Source organism: Harpia harpyja, chromosome 9 (genome assembly GCF_026419915.1).
Source record: "Harpia harpyja isolate bHarHar1 chromosome 9, bHarHar1 primary haplotype, whole genome shotgun sequence".
Lineage (NCBI taxonomy): Eukaryota > Metazoa > Chordata > Aves > Accipitriformes > Accipitridae > Harpia > Harpia harpyja.
In genome coordinates this window covers 26,626,375-26,647,097 of record NC_068948.1, presented here as the reverse complement: position 1 = coordinate 26,647,097, position 20,723 = coordinate 26,626,375, and the positions used below count along the sequence as shown (strand labels likewise).

At 65.6% G+C, this 20,723-nt stretch overlaps 2 protein-coding genes across 4 annotated transcripts; one reads left to right on the top strand and one right to left on the bottom strand.

Moving 5' to 3' along the window:
• The first annotated feature begins 4,962 nt into the window (after nt 1-4,962).
• LOC128146297 (dnaJ homolog subfamily A member 1-like) lies at nt 4,963-9,369 on the top strand. Of its 3 annotated transcripts, none has more exons than XM_052797554.1 (8): nt 4,963-5,101; nt 6,084-6,234; nt 6,306-6,504; nt 7,338-7,442; nt 7,536-7,763; nt 7,844-8,074; nt 8,179-8,279; nt 8,374-9,369. In XM_052797554.1, the coding sequence occupies exons 1-8, from the start codon at nt 4,980-4,982 to the stop codon at nt 8,599-8,601; spliced, it is 1,365 nt and encodes a 454-aa protein (XP_052653514.1). In that variant the 5' UTR covers nt 4,963-4,979; the 3' UTR covers nt 8,602-9,369. The 3 variants fall into 3 exon arrangements, with proteins under 3 accessions (XP_052653514.1, XP_052653513.1, XP_052653515.1); XM_052797553.1 differs by having other exon boundaries at nt 4,963-5,107; XM_052797555.1 differs by lacking the exon at nt 4,963-5,101 and adding an exon at nt 5,875-5,994.
• A 4,232-nt stretch (nt 9,370-13,601) lies between these two features.
• On the bottom strand, nt 13,602-17,999 carry CRABP2 (cellular retinoic acid binding protein 2). The gene is made up of 4 exons (XM_052798036.1): nt 17,814-17,999; nt 15,321-15,499; nt 14,443-14,559; nt 13,602-14,324 (listed from the first exon to the last, which is right to left on the bottom strand). The coding sequence occupies exons 1-4, from the start codon at nt 17,881-17,883 to the stop codon at nt 14,274-14,276; spliced, it is 417 nt and encodes a 138-aa protein (XP_052653996.1). The 5' UTR covers nt 17,884-17,999; the 3' UTR covers nt 13,602-14,273.
• Between the last annotated feature and the right edge of the window lie 2,724 nt (nt 18,000-20,723).

Here is a 20,723-nt window from a genome sequence, read left to right as displayed (position 1 = left end):
GCGTGCGGCTGCCCAGCCCCAGGAGCTGCTGGGTACCCCGAGCATCACAGTGGAGACCCCATCACCCTGGCAGACGTGGCTTTGCCCCTTCTCCCAAAGGGTACTGGGCTTCAGGGGGGGCTATGAGGAGCTGGGGCCCCCCCCGAAGCCCCCCCCGATTGACCCCTCCCGGTCAATCTCCCCGTTGTGTGGCTGGGCGTGGGGATGGCGCGGGAAGAGCCGCATAAATTAGCCTCCGGCCAGAGAATGGGCTCCTTTATGCCAGGCAAAGGGCTGAGTCACCCTGGGCAAGGGGACGAGGGGACCCGAGCAGCTACGGCATCCCTGGGGACCGACAGCCTTGCACCCACGGGTGTGCTCAGCATAGCTCCTTGGGTGCTCGGGGACGGGCCGCCTGCCTGGCTGGCCCTGCTGCTCACCCACGCACCGGATTTAGCCCAGCCGTCCCTGTGCCAGCGCCTGGGGATGCTCGGAGCCAGGGACCGATAAGGACCCGACATTTATCTGCCTTCCTCCATGCGAAGCCCCCGGCCCCCTCCCCTGCCCAAAGGCTACGGTTTCCTTTTAAGGCTAAAATCCAACGGATCCAAACACCGTAATAAGAAAAAAATAACCCCTCCGATTAGTTTAATTGGGCGCTGAGCCTGCGTTCAATCAGCCCTTGGCCCGAACGCACCCCTCCAGTGAGGCCTGGGCAGCATCAGCCTGTTGACAGCCGATGGCAGCTCCAGTAACACCCCCCCCAAGACCCCCAGTGTCACCCCCGAGTGGTCCCCCAAAAGCAGGGCTGCCCAGACGCTGGGGTCCCCTGGCGAGGAGGGGCGGTGGCAGGATGCTGCGGAGGAGATGACGGCAGGCAAGGAGCCTCGCAAGGCGGGGGGTGGCATTCCTCCCGAAATTAATCCACATTCCAGCCAGTGCTGACAAAGCGATGAGGGGGGACAGATGGTGGGGCGGGGGGGAGCCCCTTCCTTGCCCTGAGGAGGATGGGATGAGGCTGCCGAGGGCTGGGGGTCACCCGGTGGGGTGGGGATGACTGCTGGGTACTTTGCAAACCCCAGGAGCTGCAGCCTGGAGAGCAAAACCCTGGCGATGCTCGTCTGCAGGCTGCAAGAAATGCACAAGCAAGTGTGCATCAACGGGACCAAGCGTGTCCCTGACAGGACCGAGTGTGTCCCCAGTGGGACCGAGCGTGTCCCCAGTGGGACCGAGCGTGCCCCTACGGCACCAAGTGTGACACCGATGGGACCAAGCGTGCCCCTGACAGGACCGAGCATGTCCCCAATAGGACCGTGTGTGTCCCCGATGGGACCGACCATGTCCCCAGCGGGACCAAGTGTGCTCAATGGGACCATGCGTGCCTGGGTCCCCCCATTCCCGTCCCCAGCGTAGGGCTGCAGCTCGGACCCCCACCGGATACACCCCCCCAGACCAAAAGCCACCGGACCGAACTGGAGGCTGCCGGGCCCCTCGGGCAGCACCCACCGGTTCCACCCCGCCAGCCGAGCACATGCAACCTGATTTTAGGGACCACGCCGCTTTCAGGGGCCGGAAAGAGAAGCGGAGGTGCCAACCAGCTTGCACGCTCGGACGGAAGCACCGTGTTGGTGCACACACGCGTGCAAAAGGACGGGTGGGTTGCAGGGGGTCCTGGGGGCCGCAGTCATGGGGGGAGCTGCTGGGGCTGGCCGGGTTGGTGCTTTAAGAGCCCCCGCGGACCCCCTGCAGCCTGGCCCCCCGCCAGCCAGCTAAGAGTTTTGTTTCCTTTAAGGCTGGGCGAGAGGGGGATTTCAATAGAGCCCACACAAAAACTCCCTTGGGGTGAGCCCGCGCCGGGATGAGGAGGGGGGGGAGGCAGGATGACCTCAGCGATGACTTCATTCCGCTCACAGCTCCCAAAAATCATGGGAACCTTATAAGGAAAGGACTAAAAATACAGCTGGAGGGGCACGGGCAGCCCCCGCTCCCCCTCCCCAAAATGAGCCCTTGGGAAAGCTAAATGCAGGCAAGCAGGAGCCACGCTGGGGCCACCGGGGTACGGGGATACATGGTGGGGGCAATCGATGGGGACACAAAAACCCCCACGGGAGAGGCGGGCCTGTCCCCCATGCAAGACCAGGGAAGGGATGTGGGCAGCGGGTGTCCCCCCAGCGAAGCATCGCCATCCCCAGCCAGTACCGTCCCTTCCCGCGGCACCCCCAGGGATGTGCCGGGTTTGGGGGGGGTGGCTCGCCCACCCCCTCGCCCGCCCTTCACCCAGGTCAGACACCCCCCCCAGAAATAGCTCCCGCCAGCTATAATAAGCTCTGCCCCAGTTTCAGGGGCTCGCCCAGCTGCCGGGTCATGACCCCCCCAGCAGCACCAACCCCAGTGCCGTGACAGCTGCTGCCAAATCGGGGCGGCGCAGATGCCTATGGCCGAGCCCCGCAGTGGGAGCCCCACCGGGAATGCGCGCCTGCGGCCGTCTGTCAGCATCAGGGAGGCTGATGGGGTCCCTGGGGCGATGGTCCCCCATCCCCAGAGCGATTCACCCCACCCCGGGCTATGCTCCCCCATCTCTGGGGTAATGAATCCCCCCCTCGAGACGATGCTTACCCATCCCTGGGATGATGCACTCACCCCGGGGTGATGCACCCTCATTCCTGGGGCAACGCTCCCCTCATCCCCCCCAGGTCCCACAGTCCCAGCCCACCACAGAACTGACCCCCATCCCCATGCCATTACCTCCCCAAAATGCTCCTTTGCACCAAAATGGTTGGGGGAAGACAGGGGAAACGTGGCACACACACACACACCCACCACGAACCAGCACTCCAAGAGCCCCTTCCTCCTTCCCAGCCCTGGTAAACACAGCCCCAGCAGCATCGCGGATGGCCCCAACGCCCATAAACATGGCACAGGATGCGGCACGCAGCCTGCAGTCGGCCGCCTGTCATTAAGCAGGGGCGTGGGGTAGGAGCAGTACGGGAAAAGGGCTGTGGCGTGGGAAGTAGCCCAGGCAGCACCTGACATGTGCCTGCCAGCACCGTGCCTCAGTTTCCCTTCTCATACAGCCTGCCACAGGCTAGCCACAAGTGGAAAGAGGCTGATCCAACGATGGGGAGAGGGGAAGCCCCCCTGCCCAGGGCACCCCACAACCCTGGGGCACCCAGCTGCACCCACCCCATGCAAGCCATGGGGCACCTGGGATGGGGAGCAGCGGACACAGGAGGTGACTCACCCCCGGACACAGCAGCTGGAGGAAATGCCCACAAAGCAGCTCCTTCCTCACGGCACAGCTGGTCCCCGGTATGCAGGTGGCACTGGGACAAACAGGACTGTCCCCCACCCCAGGATTGCTGGGGTCAGATCCAAACCCCCGGGGCCAAACCTGCCATGGACAAACAGGGCTGAGCCCCCTTGGATCCAGACCTGGTGCCCACTGGAGGTTTGGGGCACAGTGCCAGGCAAGGGTCACACCATTGGGGACAGGATGTGACCATGGCCAGCCCTGAGTCACTGCAATCAGCTGATGCTGGATCCTGCCCTGGGAAGGGGCAGGAAGGTCCCTTGGCTCCAGCACTCCTTGCCCCAACATGGCCGGGGACCCCCTGCCCAGTTTGGGGACCCCGTGCCCAGTTTGGGGATGGCATGCCTATTTTGGATACCCCGTTCCCAATTTGGGGACTCCATTCCCAGTTTGGGGACCCCATGTCGGACCCTGCTCCCAGCCCCTCACTGTCGATCAGCTGACGGCAGCAACTTCTGGCAGGAATTCGGACCAAATTCCATCAACCCCCCCTGGCAGGTGGGGTGGGGGTCGCTGAAACCCCAGTGGGGCGACAACTGCCTGGCGGGGTTGGGTTTCTGGAGGGGGGAGGAGGGGAGATTTATCGCCTCCAGGCTCATGGGACACCCCCCCCCCCCCCCGGCATCGCCCAGGGTGCTGCTGCCACCCCCCAGCATGGTGCTGGGGGGCTGGGGCTGCCCCACAGGAGCCAGAGAGGGGCCCAGCTGCTTGCCCAAACATGGCCAGTGATTTCGGAGGCCGACACCGGAGCTGGCTTGAAGGACGGCAGCGGGGTGGCCATCGGGGGGAGGGGCACCCTGCGCATCCCAAATTCCACTGCAACCCTGGCAGCATCACCCCAGTGCCTTCCTCCTCCTCTTCCTCCCAGGGGTTTATTCCTTTCTGACCATGGGTCCCCCCCCAGGGACACCCGGCCGGACCCTGGGGGCCAGCCCAGCTCCCCGAGGCAGGATTGAACCCAAGGCCACCAAGGGAGGACATCACTGTCACCCCCGGGGAGGGCTGGTGCCTGGGGGAGGACGGCGGGGGGGAGGCCACCAGCCAGCCGGCCCGGAAAAGCATCCAAGCCCAGGAGGGCAGCACCCCACAGCACGGTGGTCCCTGCCTGCTTCTGGCAGCTCCCAGCACCTCCAAACACGGTGGACGTGGGTCCCCCCCCAACCCCTCCCTGCTGTTGGCAGCTCCCCCTCCCCCCAAAATCCTATTTGGGGAGGGGGGGGGACACAACCAACACCTCCCCAGAAAGGCTCCACGCTGGGGGCACTGCCAGGCAGGCCCAGCACCACCCCCAAAAGCCTCTCCCTGTTGGGGGGCACCAGGCACGAGAGGGCAGATCCCCCCCCAGTCTACAGCCCCCCCCCGGACTCCCGGCCCCGCTGGATCGGTCCCTCGAGGGGGCGGGATCGGGCCCCCGCGGGGGCGGGATGGGGCCCGCCGCGCACCACGCCGCCCCCTGCAGGACAGCCGCGGCGTTCGGAATTCCCACTCTACCCCGATTGGCCACCCGGTTCGAGCCAATGAAAGAGTAGGTGTCGGCATGGGAGGCGGTCCCGGCAGATATCGCAACCAATCAAAAGCCGACAAAGCGCTCCACCTCCCGAACCGGCCCGGAAACGCCAACAACCAATGAGAGTCGGTGCCGGGGGAAGGGGGCGAGGTGGTGGGCGGGGGGCTCATAGAGTCGCGGCCAATGAACGCGGCGCGAGGGGTGGAGAGGGCGGTCCCCGCGGCGCCGTTCCCAGCCAATGGGGAGCGCGGGGGGCGTGTCCCCGGCTTCCAGAGAGTTCGGAGACGGGTAGCGGAGCGGCGGCGGTGGCGGTGAGTGGGGGGCGGCCCCGGCCCCCCCCGGGACCCCCCTGGTTCTCCCCCCCCTGGGGCCTGACATCTCCCTCCCTACCCCCCCCGCGGCGGCAGGGACGGGCCCGGTCCTGGGAGACCCCAAGGAGTCGGCGGCCGGGCCCGGTTCCGCGGTGCCGGGGCCTGTGAGCCCTGACCCAGCCGGGGCGGCGGCTCTTTGGGGGGTGTCCGGTGCTTTGGGGGTGATCCACCCCCCCAATTCCCCCGCCATGGCGGGGCCCTGCCCCACGGAGACCGGCTTTGGGGGGTCTCGTGTGTCCCGCCCCTCGCGCTGTGGGGTGCCCCCTGGGGGGTGCTGACTGTCCCCACGCCCGTCCCTCGCTGTCACGTCCTGGGGACCGGAATGTCACATCGCCCGCGGACACCTCCCCCCCCGCCCCGGCCCAGCGACCGCCCCATATACCCCCCCGGGGAGCGGGGGCTCGGAGGTGCCCGGGCGGGAGGGGACGCCAGCCCCGAAGTCCCCGGTTTGGAGCTGGGGAGCGGCCCGAGCCGGGTCCCCACGGGACGGAGCCAGTCCTGGCCCCGGAGGGGGCTGCCAGCCCCGGGGGGGCCCGATCCAGTGGCGCTTCTCAGGAGGACCCACTTATTTATCTCCTGCCGGAGGGCAGGGAGCAGGAAGATGGGTACTTCCCCGTGTTCCCCCCCACCCGTGTCACAAGATAAACACGTCCACACCCCGTGTGGGGCTTATCGGCTCTCGGCACATTGCCTGGTGCCGGGGGAGAGCGGCTAGGTTGCGGTACAGGCGAGCCTCCGCCATCCCATGGGATGCTGCTGCTGTGGGGAAACTGAGGCAGGGCTGTGTGAGCCGGGTGCAGGGAGGAGAATAGGGATAAAAGCCCTTGGTGAGTCCCATGGGTGTGGGTCCTGGGCCAGGAAAAGGTGTCATGGGATGGGGAGGGGTCTCAGGCCAGACAGCTCTCTCCTCTTGCAGCACATCAGCAGCAAGGAAGATGGTGAAGGAGACGGGATACTACGACCTGCTGGGCGTGCGGCCGGGAGCCAGCCTGGACGAGATCAAGCGGGCATACCGGCGCTTGGCGCTGCGTTACCACCCCGACAAGAACCCCAGTGAGGGCGAGCGGGTAGGTGCAACCCCCCCCCCCCCCCCCCGACCTTCCCCCTCATCTCACCCGCTTTTCCCCCTTTTCCTCAGTTCAAGCAGATCTCCCAAGCCTATGAGGTGCTGTCGGACGCCCACAAACGGGCGCTCTACGACCGCGGCGGGGAGCGGGCCATGAAGGAGGGTGGCCTGGGGAGCCGAGGAGGAAGCGGCGGATTTGGCTCCCCCATGGACATCTTCGATCTCTTCTTCGGCGGGGGAGTGCGGATGCGCGGCCGGGCAGACAGGCGAGGTACCGGGGGCAAAGGACCTGCTGGGACCCTGGGTGCTGGGAGGGGACTGACGCCCAGGCACGGCACAGTGGGCATCGGGATCCAGTTGGTGGCCCATGGGCCACCTCCCTCCCTGCGGTGCACAGCCTGACGCGGTTCCTCGTCATCCTCATTACTTTCTCCATCTACCCCTCTTCAAAGGGCCCTTCCCTGTCCCTGTCCCAGCTTTCCCCCGCTGTCCCCAGGGCTGGGGCTGAGTCAGCCTAGTGCTGCCCTCAGCTCCCCGTGAGCCCCGGGGGAGGCTGCAGCAAGATGCAGGGTGTGCAGGGCTGCTCTGGTGACTGTATGGATGCTTTTGGCCTGGGTCACAGTGAGAGGGTGACTTGCCATGGTGTTTATTGCTGAAGTGGCACGATTTAATAGCAAGGCAATTAGGAGGCCAAGGGGAGCGTCTCGGCAACTCCAGGTAGAGCCTCTCCAGCCAGGTTGAGGCAATAAGCAGCTGGATGGTGGCCGGGTGGCGGAGGGCCTTGGGGTAGGAGCCATACTCGACCCACACTGGGGACACGGGGCTGCCCCGGGGCAGCTGGCAGGATCCGGGCTTGGAGACGCAAGGAGATCCCTGCTAGAGGCTCTTCTGAGCCCTCGCACCAAGCTCGGCTTAAAGTTGTTCCTGTCCTTGCCGCCGTCCCTGAGGATGAAGCGGGACTGGCTCTGGAGGGAAGCTGTCAGCCACCGCTCCCCGTGGAGAACCGGTGGTGCTGAGCCATGGCATCCGGCATACATCTGGTTGTGGCTCGGGGGGTTACGTGCGGCCGGGTGCTGATCTGGGCTCTCCCCTCCGTCCATCCAGGGAAGACAGTGGTGCACCAGCTCTCGGTGTCGCTGGAGGATCTCTACAACGGCACCACGCGCAAGCTGTCCCTGCAGAAGAACATCATCTGCAGGAAATGCGGAGGTGAGTGCCAGAGGGGCCGGGCTGCAGGGTGCCCAGGGATCCTTCCCAGCACCGCAGCCTGGCTGCTGACCCCTCTGCCTCCCCTCGCCGCAGGCTGCGGGGTGCGGGAGGGTGCCCAGAGAAGGTGCCCCAAGTGTCACGGCTCAGGCATGGAGGTTCGCATCCACCAGCTGGGGCCCAGCATGATCCAGCAGATCCAGACAGTGTGTTCCCAGTGCCAGGGCCAGGGCGAGTGGATCCGGCCTCGGGACTGCTGCCTCACCTGCAACGGCCGCAAGGTTGTGCGGGAGAAGAAGATCCTCAGCGTTCACCTGGATAAAGGTGAGACGGGGTCGTGTTGGGGAGCAAGGTCACCCCCAAAATGGCCCCCATGCCCTGAGCTCTCCCTGCACACCCCGCAGGCATGAAGGACGGGCAGAAGATCACCTTCCACGAGGAAGGGGACCAGGTTCCCGGCCTGGAGCCCGGGGACATCATTATCGTCCTGGATCAGAAGGAACACCCCATTTTCCGGCGCAGCGGTGACGACCTCATCGTCAAGAGGGAGATCAGCCTGGCAGACGCCCTGTGCGGCTGCCGACAGGTCATCCGCACCCTGGACAACCGGACTCTGCTCATCTCCTCCCAGCCAGGTGGGGTGGGATGGGGTGGGGGGCTATGTGATACCCCCTACAAGGAGAAGGGGGGGTGCCAGGAGCTGCCAGGCTCAGTGAGGTGACACTAATCTCTGTCTCAGGTGATGTTATCCGACCTGGGGACCTGAAGTGTGTCCCCAACGAGGGGATGCCTGTCTACAGGAGCCCCTTCCAGAAGGGAAAACTCATCCTGCAGTTCCAGGTGAGGAGCCAGAGCCAGGCAGGAGCCGGTGTCCCCCATTGCCGCGGTCCCTGTGTGTTCATCCCGTGCCTCCATCTCCCCTCTCCGGTCACAGGTGAAGTTCCCAGAGCCTGGCTGGCTCCCCACTGACCGTCTGCGCCAGCTCCAGGCCTTCTTCCCACCCCAGGAGGAGGTGATGGCCACCGAGGACACAGAGGAGGTAGAGCTCAGCGACTACACATCCCACAATGGGCCAGGCCGACGGCCCTACACTGGCGAAGCCTACCACGAAGATGACTTCGAGGATGGCGTGCGCCAACATGTCCAGTGCCAGACCTCGTAGCCGGGGGCAGAGGGGGGAGGCGGGGGCCAGAACCCCCCCCACGGGTGGCAGCTGGGCTTGTCCCATGGGATCGTGGGACAGGGCTGGGGCCGCTCAGCGGGGAAGGGGGCTCGGAGAGCCGTCACGTTCAGGGATGTACATAGGTCACCTTTCTGACAGCACTTAACCTCCCTCGCCCCCCCCGGGGAGCCAGGCACGGGGCTGCCCTGGTTTGGGGGACCCCCCCACGCCCTCCCGCCAAGGGAAGAGGCCGGGAACGAAGCCCCTCTTTGACCTGCCGGTGAGAGGGAACCAGATCCTCCATCTGGCTCCATCTCCCTGTCGATGGAGGAGCCGCTGGCTGTGGGCTCGGTGGCCGGATCCAGCTGTTGGCAGCCCAACGGGTGCATCCTCCCCCAGGACGGCTCAGCCCTGGACTGAGGAGGAGGAGGGGGACCTCGCCATCTGCCTCAGTTTCCCCATCTTATCTCGTGGGGCAAAGCCCCCGCAGGAACCAACTGGGGCAGGATGGGAACTGCCTGGCTCAGCTGCCGTCCCCCACCAGGGTCCCTGCCACTGCCCCACGGCGCCGTCCGGCCCCACGCTGTGGGGTGCCACTGCCTGGCCCCCCCCGAGATCCCTTGCTTTGCCCGTTTCTTTCCTTGCTGGAGCCTGGGTCAGGCCTGGGGAGCGGAGGGGGATTTCTCTTTTCTCTTTGCACAGAACAAAAGGGGGTTGGGGGGGGAACCTGTCCCTTTAATTTATTTTTGGAAGAATTTTAAAAATTTTTCTTTTTTTCTTTTCTTTTTTTTTGGGGGGGGGGGGGGAGACTTTGTACATGGCATTAAAAGCAAATCCCGAGTCGGAGTGGCTGCATGTTCCTGCAGCGGGGCCATGCTCCCTACGGAGAGGCTGGCGGGGTGCGGGTGGTGACTCCTGCTCCCCGCTTTGATCTGCTGGGCGTGCCTCAGTTTCCCCAGCTTTGTACAACAGGGAGGTGACCCGTGGGGCTTGGCCGGGGCCAGGAGCCAGGTCCTGCCCTCCCGGCCTGGGTTTTTCCCCTTCGCCTCCTGCTCCAGGTGAGCTGGAGCCCTGGCTGCGGACCCCCCCCCCACCTCATCTTGCCATCCCTGCCTGCCCTCACCCTGTTTCACCAGCCTGGGAACCCCTCATCCCAAGCCCCCCCAAACCTCAGACCCTTTGCATCACCTCTGCAGCCCCACAGCCCCTCACCCTGCCCCCTTCCATCACCCCCAGACCCCCCTCACCCCCTTATTACTCTCCCTGGACCCTTCACATCATCTCAGCATCTCTGGAGCCCCTCACAAAGGAGGCAGACCCCCCTCCCCCCAAACAACCTCAGGCTCCCCTTTTCAGCCCTGCACTTGTTCCATGGGAGGGCACACAAGTGGGGGACTCCAGGCTGTGCTATGGGGCAGAGCCAGGCTACCAAGCAGGGGTGGGGAGATCCCCCCCTAAAAAGCACGGGGGGGGCCAAGCTGCACCCCATAAAACACCCCACATCCCCCTCCACATGCCCCCCTGCCCTGTAATAGGATGGAGGTGAAACCCTGCAGCCCCTCGGCCATGGGGACCCCCAGCTGGGGGGGGGGGAGCTGCAGCCAGACCCCCTGCTCCCTGCTGGAGCCCAGGAAAGCGTCTGACGCCAGATGGGGCTGGGAGGGCGGAGAGGAGAGGAGGAGGAGGCCGAGAACAATGCTGGCCGGCTGCCAGCTGCGGGGGAGCAGGGCGGAGGGCTCCCTCCCCGGCCCCCCCCCGCCCCATGGCCCCCAGCCTGGAGGACAGTGGGGTGCCCTGCCGGCAGAGTGAGCTGGGTGCGGGGCGGGGGTGAGGTGTGAACCCTCACGGGAGGTGACAGTCACACCCCCCCCCAAAAAGGGCTGGCTGTCCCCTCCCAGAGCTGATGGCGGTTTTGGGGAGCCACCCAGCTTCCCTGGTTGCTGCATCAGTGTCCCCAGCTGCCCCAAGCCACAGGGACACCTGCGGGGTCGGGCGTGTCGCCCCACATCAGATGGGGACACCCCCCAAATGAGGGTCCCCTCGCGAGGCACCACGTCCCCACGGATGGGGACCCACACCCATGGGACCCTCGGCTGGTCTCTGCCCACGCCGCCGGCTCCGGGCAGGGCCAGGCCACCGCTGTGTGCTGGAGCCCGTCCGGGCACGCGGCCTCGGTGATTCACCGACACGCCCTGCGCGATGCCCTGGCTGTGCCCTGGCACCAGCACCGTGCCCCCAACCCGAGCCCCTCGGCACAGCACCAGCATCGCCGAGGCCACGCAGCTGCAGAACCGGTGACCCACACGGAAACCCCCCTTTCCTGGGACTGGAGGGGGGGGGCTGAGGGGTGAAGACCCCCAAGCCTGGCACCTCCCCGGTTCATTAGCCAGACCCCATAACAAGTGGGTACTGGTGGGGGGGGCCTTTGCTGGGAGGTCCGGCAGCCAGCCTGGACCACCCCCCCCGGGACCATCCAGGGTACGCACCGACTCAGGGAGCAGCCAGCCTGGAGGATGCTGGGGGTGGTGGAGGGGGGGACCCCAGCCCCGGGGCGGGCGACACACACGTGGGATGGGACACACACAGCAGCTTGGCCCCCACTTACAGCAGCGTTAGGGGTCAGGCCGGGTGGGGGGACACAGCTTGGCTGGAGCCGTTTCAGCCCCTTAGCACCGTGGGGCTGAGGGGGGGGTTTACTCCTCCAGCTCAGCTAAGCCCCCTCTTCCCCCGAAGCCAGGAGCCTCCCCCCAGCACCAAGCCCAGCGGAGGGGGATATTTCCCCCCAAACCTGCCCAACAAGTCCTGTCCCCCCCCCACCCGCCCCGGGCAGGTATTCACCATGGTGGGGACAAGAGCCAGCGTGTGTCCCCGCCCCCGCCACTTTGGGTGGCTCGAAGCCCCCCTGCACCCTCCCAATGGCTCCAGCGGGGGGGCTAGGGCCCGGGGTGGGGAATAAGACATAACCCTGGGGACCCCAAAGGGGCCACATCTCCCGCCCTGCTCACCCGCACCCGGCCGAGCCTTCGCTTCCAGCAAATCCATTAAAAATGCCGGGGCGAGGGGCCAGGGCCGCCCCCCCCCTGCTCCGGGGTCGGGCATTCATTACCCACAGCACAAAGCGGGGCGGGGGGGCCGGGGCCCCGCTTTGTCTCCGGCAGATGAAAGGCGAGGGGCCAGCCTGGGCCCCCTCCCCAGCCCCCCTCCAGGGTGGGGGGGGCAGTAGGGCGAGCCGGGGGCCACCGAGGTCACTGGGAAGGATTAGTGCCGGATTAGAGGCGCCGGGGGGCTCCCGAAACCACCCACACGGTCCCAGGGAGGGGGGCGGCACAGCCCAGAGCATCCCGCAAGGTTTTGGGGTCATTCGTGGTTCCTCCATCCTGCCTCCAACCCCCCCCCCCGTCCCCTCCCGCCCCGGTCCCGCTCCCCCAGCAGCAGCAGGAGGTGGAATTTGCTTTTGTTTAAGGAGCAGCCGCCATCCAATGCCCAGTGCTGGCCGCCAAGTCTCGGCATGGGGTGGCCATGCACCAGGGAGGGGGCACATCCAGCCCCTTCACCCCCTCCTCCCCAGACCCCCCCATCACTGTGGGGCAGCACCTATGGAGCAAGATGGGGACCCCCAGGTCCCCAGTGGGCCCCCCCCAGGCCCAGCGTGGCTGGACACTGCGGGGGGGGGGGATGAGTGTGCATGCAGCTGGCAGCCCCATAGACCCCCGCTCACATCCAGATTTGCCGCCCTGGCTCTCTCAGGGTAGCAGGGCCCCCTTTGTACCCCACCCCGCCAACCCCGGGGGCTCAGAAGAGAGACAAATTGGAGCCGTCTCCAGGGCGGCCGGGGAGAAAGAGGATATTTCTCCGAAGCGGAGAAGCCAGAGAGTCGGAGTTGGGAGGGGTGGGGAGCGGCTGGTTTCCATTACCGGCTGATCCCGCCTGGTTGTGGCTTTTGCGAGATCTCTGGGGAGAAAAACGGCCGGTTTGGTGAAGAACGGAGAGGGCCGGATCCAGCGTCCACCCCACCCACAGGCACTGGTCCCACCGGTGATGCCAACTGGTCCCAGTTATGGCGCGAGGATGTTGGGAGAACCGGGACGCGGCCCAGGCAGTGTTTTGGGAATGGTGACAGGGGCAATGGGTGTCTGCCAAGTGTCTACCTGGAGATACCGGAGCCCTTCCTCCCCCTCCTCCTCCTCCCCAGGGAAGGTGTAATTACACCCTTCCTGCTGCTGAACACGCTCCCTGGCAGTGCAGCATCACACCCGGGGGCACTGGGGGTGAAGCCAACCCCCAATCCTGGCCCCCTTCCCCCTGTATCCCCCCCCGGGGGCCGCTCACTGCTGTCCCCTCCCCAGCCGGGGCAGGAGGGGTGTTGGGTCCTGGGGAACAGTGTTCCACACCACACCCCCCATCTCCCCAAAGGCAGCCGCAGGCACCCCCCGGCTCAGCAGGACCGCAGTGCTGGCGGGGGGGGGGTGGGTCAGTGCCCCCCAACTACCCCACGGTGACTTGGGGCTGCCCTGGGTGAGCAGCTTTGCCAAGGCTGGGGTGGGCATGGGGAGCAAGTGCACCCCCCCATCCCCGGGGCAGGGCTCCCCTGCACCCCAAACCTCTCCAGCACCACCACAGGCTGAGCCCCAATGACCCACAAGCAGACACACACCCCCTGTCATAATTAATGCCACTTCACGTAGGGCAATTAGCAGGCAGCACCCCAAGGAGCATCACCTGGAGCGGACCAGGGAGCCACATCCTGGCAGGCAGCACCCATGGGTGCCCCAGCTCCTCCAGCTAAGCTGGGAGGGTGCCTCATCCCCCCCCCCCCCCCAGCGTGAGCTGCACCCCAGCTCCACGCCATCCTCCCTGCCCCACGGCTGCCCCACGGCTGCCCCTTGCTTCCCACGCCATGATGTGCCAACCCGGCCACTGCCTTTGCCCCCGGCCCCTTGTGCAACAGCTGCGGTGCAGGAGGTGTGTGTGTGCTAGCGGGGCCTGGAGGGGACAGGGACGCTGGGGAGGGGGGGGAGTTGTAGGACATTTATTGAAAAGAGGAGGGAGGTGGTGGGGACAATCTCGGGGTGGGGGGTCAGATCTTGGGGGGGTTCGGACCTGGAGCTGCAGGGACCGCGGTGCTACTGGGTTGGGGTCATTCGGTGTTTCTTTGCGATACAATATTCACAAATAAATATTGGGGAGGGGGAGAGCAGGCGCAGCCCCTGGGCAGGGCAAGCGCCAGGGGCCTGCATTAAAAAATAATAACAAAGAAAAAATCAAACTGAACTAAAACCAGTTAAAACCAACCCAAAAGCCCAGGGAGGCGGCTGCATTACCCTCCTGCCACAGCCCCGGCGCCCTTCCAAAAACTGGGCGCTTTGTCTGCACCGAGGGCGGCAGCAGGACAGGGCCAGAGAATGAGATTTTCCTGCCCCCGAAGAGACCCCACGCCATGGGGGGGGGGGGGGGGCAAAATGTTGTGTTTTCCTCCCCCCCCAAAAAAGGGGTTGCTCTGATGTACCCCCATGGGAAGGTGCAACCCCCTCCCTGTCGCTGTGGGGTGAGTGGAGGGGACCAGAGGGGACACAAGGTGGGTAATTGGGGCTGGGGGGGGACAGGGACGGGACATGGGGCTGGGGGACCAGCGCTGGCTGGGGGAGGGATGGGGGTCAGAGGAATGGGGGGTGTCACTCCCGGACGTAGACCCTGGTGCAGACGACGTCATCGGCTGTCATGGTCTGCAAGGAGGAGCAGGGTCACTGTGGTGGCCATGGCCACCCTCCCTTGCCCCCCCCCCGGGAGTTTCCCAGCATGCACTGGGGTAGTGATGCCCCCCCTCCCTCCCCAGGTCCTCACCAGGATGAGCTCCCCATCGTTGGTCATCTCCCTGGACCAGCCCGTCTTGGGTCCTTCGCCCTTCAGCAGCTGCTGCTCACACACCATCTTGTTCTCGCTCTCCCACCTGGCCAAGCTCTGCAGAGGGGGGGAGAAGGGTGATGCTGCAGGGGGGACGGGGACATGGGACACCCCAACAAGCCCCCACGCAGCCCCCGCCAGGCAGGACCATCCATCAACCAAGAGATGGATAGGGCCATTTGTTCCCTGTTGCGACCTGGCCAGGACAGTTGCAGGGAGAGGGGGACCAGCCCTCTGCTCGCAGGGGAGAGCGTGTGGTTGTGTGAGTGCAAACAGGCGTGTGCACGCAGGTGTGCATGCACGCTTTTGCACATGCATGCATGAAAAATGTGTGTGCCTGCATGCACACACACAGGTGAGCGCTCCTGCCCTCAGGCAATAGGTGCGTGCATGCACAAACACCTGTGGGCATGCACACACGCATGTGTGCATGCACATGCATGCGTGCATGCACATGCACAAGTGTGAACACACATGCATCTGTGTGCACGCACATACGCGCAGACATGCCTGTGCGCGCACACATACAAGTGAATGCTCCTGCCCTCATGCAAAATGTGCGTGCATGCACAAACACATGTGTGCATGCACACACATGCATCTGTGTGCATGCACACACGCGTACACCTGCCTGTGTGCATGCACACACACAAGTGACTGCTCCTGGCCTCATGCAAAATGTGTGGGCGTGCACACACATGCATCTATGTGCATGCACACACGTGCACGCCCACCTATGTGCACGCACACGTGCATTAGAGCTCCTCATGCATGGGGTCAGGATCAGCCCCCCTGGCGCAGGCGGGTCTCCCCCCCACCTTGCAGGGCCGCCCGTCCACTGTCTGCTCCTCGAACTCCTCCCCGATCCTGAAACTGATCTCAGTGGTCCGGACGGTGGTCGAGGTCTTGATGTAGAAGGTCTCCCCGTCCTGCTTGATCTCCACCACCGGCTTCGAGGCCGCCGCCACCGCGATCTTCCTCAGCATCATGTTGACGCCTGGGGAAGGGGATGGTGGCGTCGAGCTCCCCCTCCTCTGCACTGCTGCCTGCAGCATCCCCCGGCATGGGGGGGGGACACCGGAGCTGCCCCTTCCCCGTGGGGTGACCGGCAGCCAGGGAGGTTAAGTGCCTCTCAGGGCTGGATGCGGCCCCCTCTCCCCCGGGAGCCTGGGGACGGGGCAGGGGGTGAATATGGCGGTTGGGGGGGGGGGGCACGGCCATGGCCCCCACACTTGGCAGTGACACATCCCAGGGGGACCCCGAGCACTGGAGGCGGCTCAGGGCAACCCACATCTGGCTCTCGTTACCTGGCGGCAAGGAGCGGGGGCGGGGGCTGATGCCGGGGAAGGCTCCAGAGGCGCCCGGGGGAAGGGACAAGGGTGATGGGGAGGGTGCGTGGGGGCGAGGGCTCACCCAGCTCACGGGGTGACGGAAGGGACAAGGCACCCGCTCTGAGCTTGGCCGAGGAGCAGCTCTGTGCCTGGTGACCTCTGTGACCTCACCGAGGGGTCCCCATAGTCATTCCCCCTCCAGCCCCCCGCTAACTGCAGGGCGGCTGGGGCTTTGTCCCTGCTCCTGGAGGCGGCTCATCCATCATGTCCCCAAGCCCCTGGCTGTCACCCGGGGACAGCCTGGCTCCCTGGAAAGCTGTTCTTTGGGGACATTGTTCCTGTGTCACCCTCCAGCAGCTGAAAACTGCGGGTGGGCACCTGGCCAGCCCTCCCCGGAGAGGGACCATGCCCTGGCCACCACCCCCTGCACCCCCAGAGAGGGTCCCTGCAGAAAGGGGCTTCCCTCCGGCACAGGGATGGGGACAGGGGGGGCGACAGATAGTCCCAGCCCCACAGTGGGGACACAGGTGGGATCCGGGATCCAAATCCTCCTGCAGCGGGGATGGACACATCCCTGCGGGGTCCCCTCCACATCCCCATGGCCAGACCCTCCAGGATGCTGCTGCTGGCTGGCGTGGTGGGGCTGGGCCCCCCCAGCCCCCCCAGGTCCCTTCACTCCCTGCGAGGCCTGACTTACACCAGAGTGGGTGCCCAAAACCCAGCCATGGGCAGATGCAGCCCCATCACATGATGCTCATGGCGGGGGGGGGGGGGGGGGGGGGGGGCGGTGAGGAGAAACAGCCCACAAAGGGAGCAAAAGCTGGGGAGGGGGGGCATGATGCAGCCAGACTTGGGGTCTTGAGCTGATCCTCCCCTGCCCTAACGCCTCTGCCCAGGGGGTCCAGAGGTATCAGCTTCCCCCAAAGCTGCTGAAAGGCCGGGGAGGGGGGGGGGGGGTGGAGGGGTGGCGAAGGGCAGGAGCCCCCTGCTTGTGCCGTGGGAAAGGAAGAGCGGCTCACTCTGGACTGGCAGATTTATTTTCCTGCTGAGGTTTCTCTGAGCCACTTTCACCGGTGGGGCTGGAGGAGGGAGAGGGGGTGAAGGCGGGGGGGAGAGGGGAGTGAAATCCAAGAAAGTGATAATTATACTGAAATATTTGTTACGTATCCCCTAACCTGGAAAATATTCTGCTCCGGCAGCTCCCCGGCAGGTGAGGAGAGGGTCAGGCGGAGAGGAGCAGCAGGGGGGCTGGCTCCAGCCCTGCCCAAAACCCTGGGGACCCCCATAGCCTGTGCCCCCCGCTTTCCCCTCCTGCAATGGGTCTTGGCCCTGTGAGCCCCCCCAATCCCCTCTCCCCCAAGCCCCGTTCACAGCTGCAGCCAGGACACGGCACCGTGGTGGGAGGCAGAGGGGACCCAAAATGAGCCCTGTGGGGATGGAGCACCCACGCTGTGAGGTCCCATCGGGGCTGGGGTTTTGGGGACCCTGGGGTCTGGGCCCCCATGGGGCAGGTGAGCCCCTTTGGGTGCCTTCGGGGTCAGAGGTGTAGGGTGCTGGTGGGAAGGAAGCCCTCGATGCGAAGGGTCCTGGGGGGAGAATTTGGAGGTGCCTGCACTTGGGGAGGCCACCACGGTGGGGAAACTGAGGCAGGCAGGAGGGGGGGCCCGCAGGGGCCATGTTGGACCCCTCGGGAGCAGGAGACGCTGCCTAGCCCCCCTCCCCCCGTGCCTCAGTTTCCCCAGTGGCGAAGCAACACCGAGAGCTTTGTGAAAAGGGAGAGCGGGGTGGGGGGGGTCCCCTCCAGCACACGGCGGTTGCAATCCCCCCCGGGCTGGAGAAGAGGCTTGGAGGGGAGATGGGAGGCAGGACTCCCCTTTCCCCCCCAGTTCCCCTGTCTCGCCCGCCCCCCCCCCCGCAGCCAGCCCCGGGGGCCGGGGCGGGGGGGCCGGGGACCGGGGGACCCCGGGGACTCTCACTTACCCAGCGCCTTCAGCATCTCCTCGAAGTTTTCCGAACTCTTCATCTTCCAGTTCCCGGAGAAATTGGGCATCGCGGCTGCCGGAGTGGGAAACCGAGGTGGAACCGAGCGAGGCGCCGCTCCCTCCGCACCGGCCCCGGCCCCGACGCTCTCCCGTCCCGTCCCGTCCCGTCCCGCCCGCGCCGGCCGTTTTATTGCCGGGCTGGTCCCACCCCCTCCGCCCCCGGCCCCGGCCCCGCTGAGGGAGGGGGGGGCTCTGCGCTCACCTGCGAGAACACCCCCCCCCCGGATTTGCCCCGGGGGGAGTGGGGTGGAGGTACCCCCAGCTGCCTGCACCCCTCCGATCTGCACCCCTCAAATCTGTCTGCACCCCCCTGAACTACTCACATCCCCCCCCGAGTTGCCTGCACCTCTCTAGTCTGCCCACCCCCCCAACTACCTGCATCCCCCCCCGATGTGGCCCACCCCCCCCAAGCTTCCTGTATCCCCCTGACCTGCCTGCACCCCCCTGAACCACCTATGTCCCCCGACCAGGCTGCCTGCACACCCTAACCTGCCCACATCCCCCCCAAGCTGCCTGCACCCCCTAAACTACCTGCATCCCCCTGACCCCGAGCTGCCTGCATCCCCCTAAATCTGCCTGTCTCCCCCCCGCCAAAGCTGCACCCCCAACCCCAAGCAGCCCTGAGGACACAGAGCTGCCCAGCCCCATGCCCGCTCACACACCAGCAGCACAGCTGGGTGCTGGCCGGGCACCTGCGAGCATCCACACGCCTGGGGTCATGCCAAGGGCATGCGTGCGTGCATGCAGCGGGCACGTTTGCACACACGCCTCCACACGCGTGCAGCTGTTTGTACATGCGTGTGCACAGCACACAGGTGCTTGCACACCCACATACGTGTGCGTGGACATAAGTACCTACGCATGCAATTTGTCTGGCCACACGTTCACGCACACACACGTGTGTGGGTCTGCACACACGTGTGTGTGCACGGCCAGGGAGCAGGGCAGCTGCATCACCCCCAGGTTGGGCGACCAGCCGGCAGCCCTCGCCGTGCTGCGTGAGGTTTGCTTTGGCTGCGGGCCTGGGGTGTGGGGGGGAAGCAAGAAGATTAACTGCTAACGCTAGATTAAACCCCTGATAAATTATGCCCGGGTAAAGTGTGATTAATTATTTTGGGGGGTTTCTCTCCTCTGCGAAAAGCTGGAGGAAGGTGCCATGCGGGGCAGGTTGTGCTGCGGTGCTGGTCCCGGGCATCGTGGCCCTGACCGAAACCTGGTGGGTGAGCAAGAAATGGCGTTTCTGGTTCATTGGCAGATCTGAAATGCAAGGAGAGAGATTTCTGCTCTGGTCTGGGGTGAAAACGCCTCACCAGAGTCACCATCACCCCCCCCCTCCTCCCAACCACATCCCCCCTGCCCTCACCCCCAAAATCTCTGGGCTGCGATGCTGGTGAGCCAAGTTCTGGCTTGCAGTGAGTCTCTAATCCCCCGAAGAACAGGATTTATAACAAAGAGCTGACATAACCTTACCTACAGCAATGCAGATGCTTGACATGATGCCAGAGGGGACAGGGGATGGGGACGGTACTCTCTGCAACTCCCCCGACAAAGCCGGAGGGGCTCGGGGAGGGGGTGCAGGGGAAGGGTCACCCCAACCCCTTCATCTCAGGGGTGCAGGAGCCGTGTGTCCATGTCCCCCCCTGTGCCATCACAGAGACATGGGAGGGGGCGATGCCACATGTTTGCTCCAAGTTTGGGGAAAGTGGGGGAAAAAAAAACCTGCCCCATTTGCAGGAGAAGCAGGTGGAGGGGGACTGGGGTGGGACCTGCCTGCACCCCCAGCCCCCTCCATCCCCCAGGGCACCCCCATCCCCACGGGGACCCTTTGTCCTGGTGGGCCGGGGCTGTGCCAGACACCATGACCCAGCAGGGTTATGAATGCCAGCCCCGGCAGCCCCACATCTGGAAGGGATTCTGCTGAAAAGGGTGGGTAAAGCCTTCACACCCCACCCTCCTCTCCCTCCATCCCATCCAGGGAAAGCCCTGGGGTGGGCAGGCAGATAACCAATGCTAAATACCCCCCCCCGGAGTGCCAGTGACCCCCGGGAAGGCCACGGATTAACCGGGAGAGGCGGAAGCAGGCGAGGAGCAACGTCCTGGTGCCCAGGCAGCAGCGGCTGGCTCAGCCTCTGGAAAAGAGCTGGCATCGGCCGCCGCCGTCTTACTCTCCCCTTCCCGGCAGGATGAGCTGCAAAAATCCTCGCAAACCACAGAAATCCTGAGCACAGAGACCGCTGTGGGCCCCCCCGCAGCCCAGGCACAGCTCCCTCCCTGGCTCAGCACCCTCATGGGTGTCCACCCCCCGCCCCAAAATGGTGTCAACACCTGGGTGACGTGCACCCACATGCCACAGGTTGCAAAGAAGCCGGGGCCACCAGGGGCTTGTTTCTGATCTGCCCCCCCCTCAAGCTCTCACTGCATTGGGAGAGCGGATGGGGGGGCTCCAATGCGGAGGGGGGGCCAGGGTGGTGAAGCCCCCCCTGCCCGGGGGCAGCCGCAGTGTGGGGCTGAGCGAGGAAGGCAAGACGCCCATCACCTCTGCCCCACATCCCTGCAAATCCATCCCAGCTGGCGGGGTGCACTCATGTCCGTCCCCCCACTCCGCCTCCCCGGCCACTGTGACGGCCGCTGCGGAAATGAAACGCAGCTGGACGGCGCGACCATACCCTGCCCTGGCCCAGCAGCCGCCAGGGACCCCGGCTGTGGGGTTGGAGGGAGCCCACACGCCCCACGGCCTCCGCTGCGCCGTCGGCTGCCGACATGGTGGGGATCCTGCCCCAGACCCCGGCTCGTGGCTGAAGGGATGCCAAAGCGGGATGCGAGCAAAGCCCCCTCCGACCCCGAGCCA

Excerpts from the sequence above, each read along its gene's own strand:
- LOC128146297 (XM_052797553.1), top strand. The coding sequence starts at position 4,980 with ATGAACGCGGCGCGAGGGGTGGAGAGGGCGGTCCCCGCGGCGCCGTTC. Across the intron at positions 6,505-7,337 it reads CGGCCGGGCAGACAGGCGAG|GGAAGACAGTGGTGCACCAG; the intron begins GTACCGGGGGCA and ends CCGTCCATCCAG. Across the intron at positions 7,443-7,535 it reads CATCTGCAGGAAATGCGGAG|GCTGCGGGGTGCGGGAGGGT; the intron begins GTGAGTGCCAGA and ends CCCTCGCCGCAG.
- CRABP2 (XM_052798036.1), bottom strand. The coding sequence starts at position 17,883 with ATGCCCAATTTCTCCGGGAACTGGAAGATGAAGAGTTCGGAAAACTTC. Across the intron at positions 15,500-17,813 it reads GGAGATGCTGAAGGCGCTGG|GCGTCAACATGATGCTGAGG; the intron begins GTAAGTGAGAGT and ends CCCCTTCCCCAG. Across the intron at positions 14,325-14,442 it reads ACGATGGGGAGCTCATCCTG|ACCATGACAGCCGATGACGT; the intron begins GTGAGGACCTGG and ends TCCTCCTTGCAG.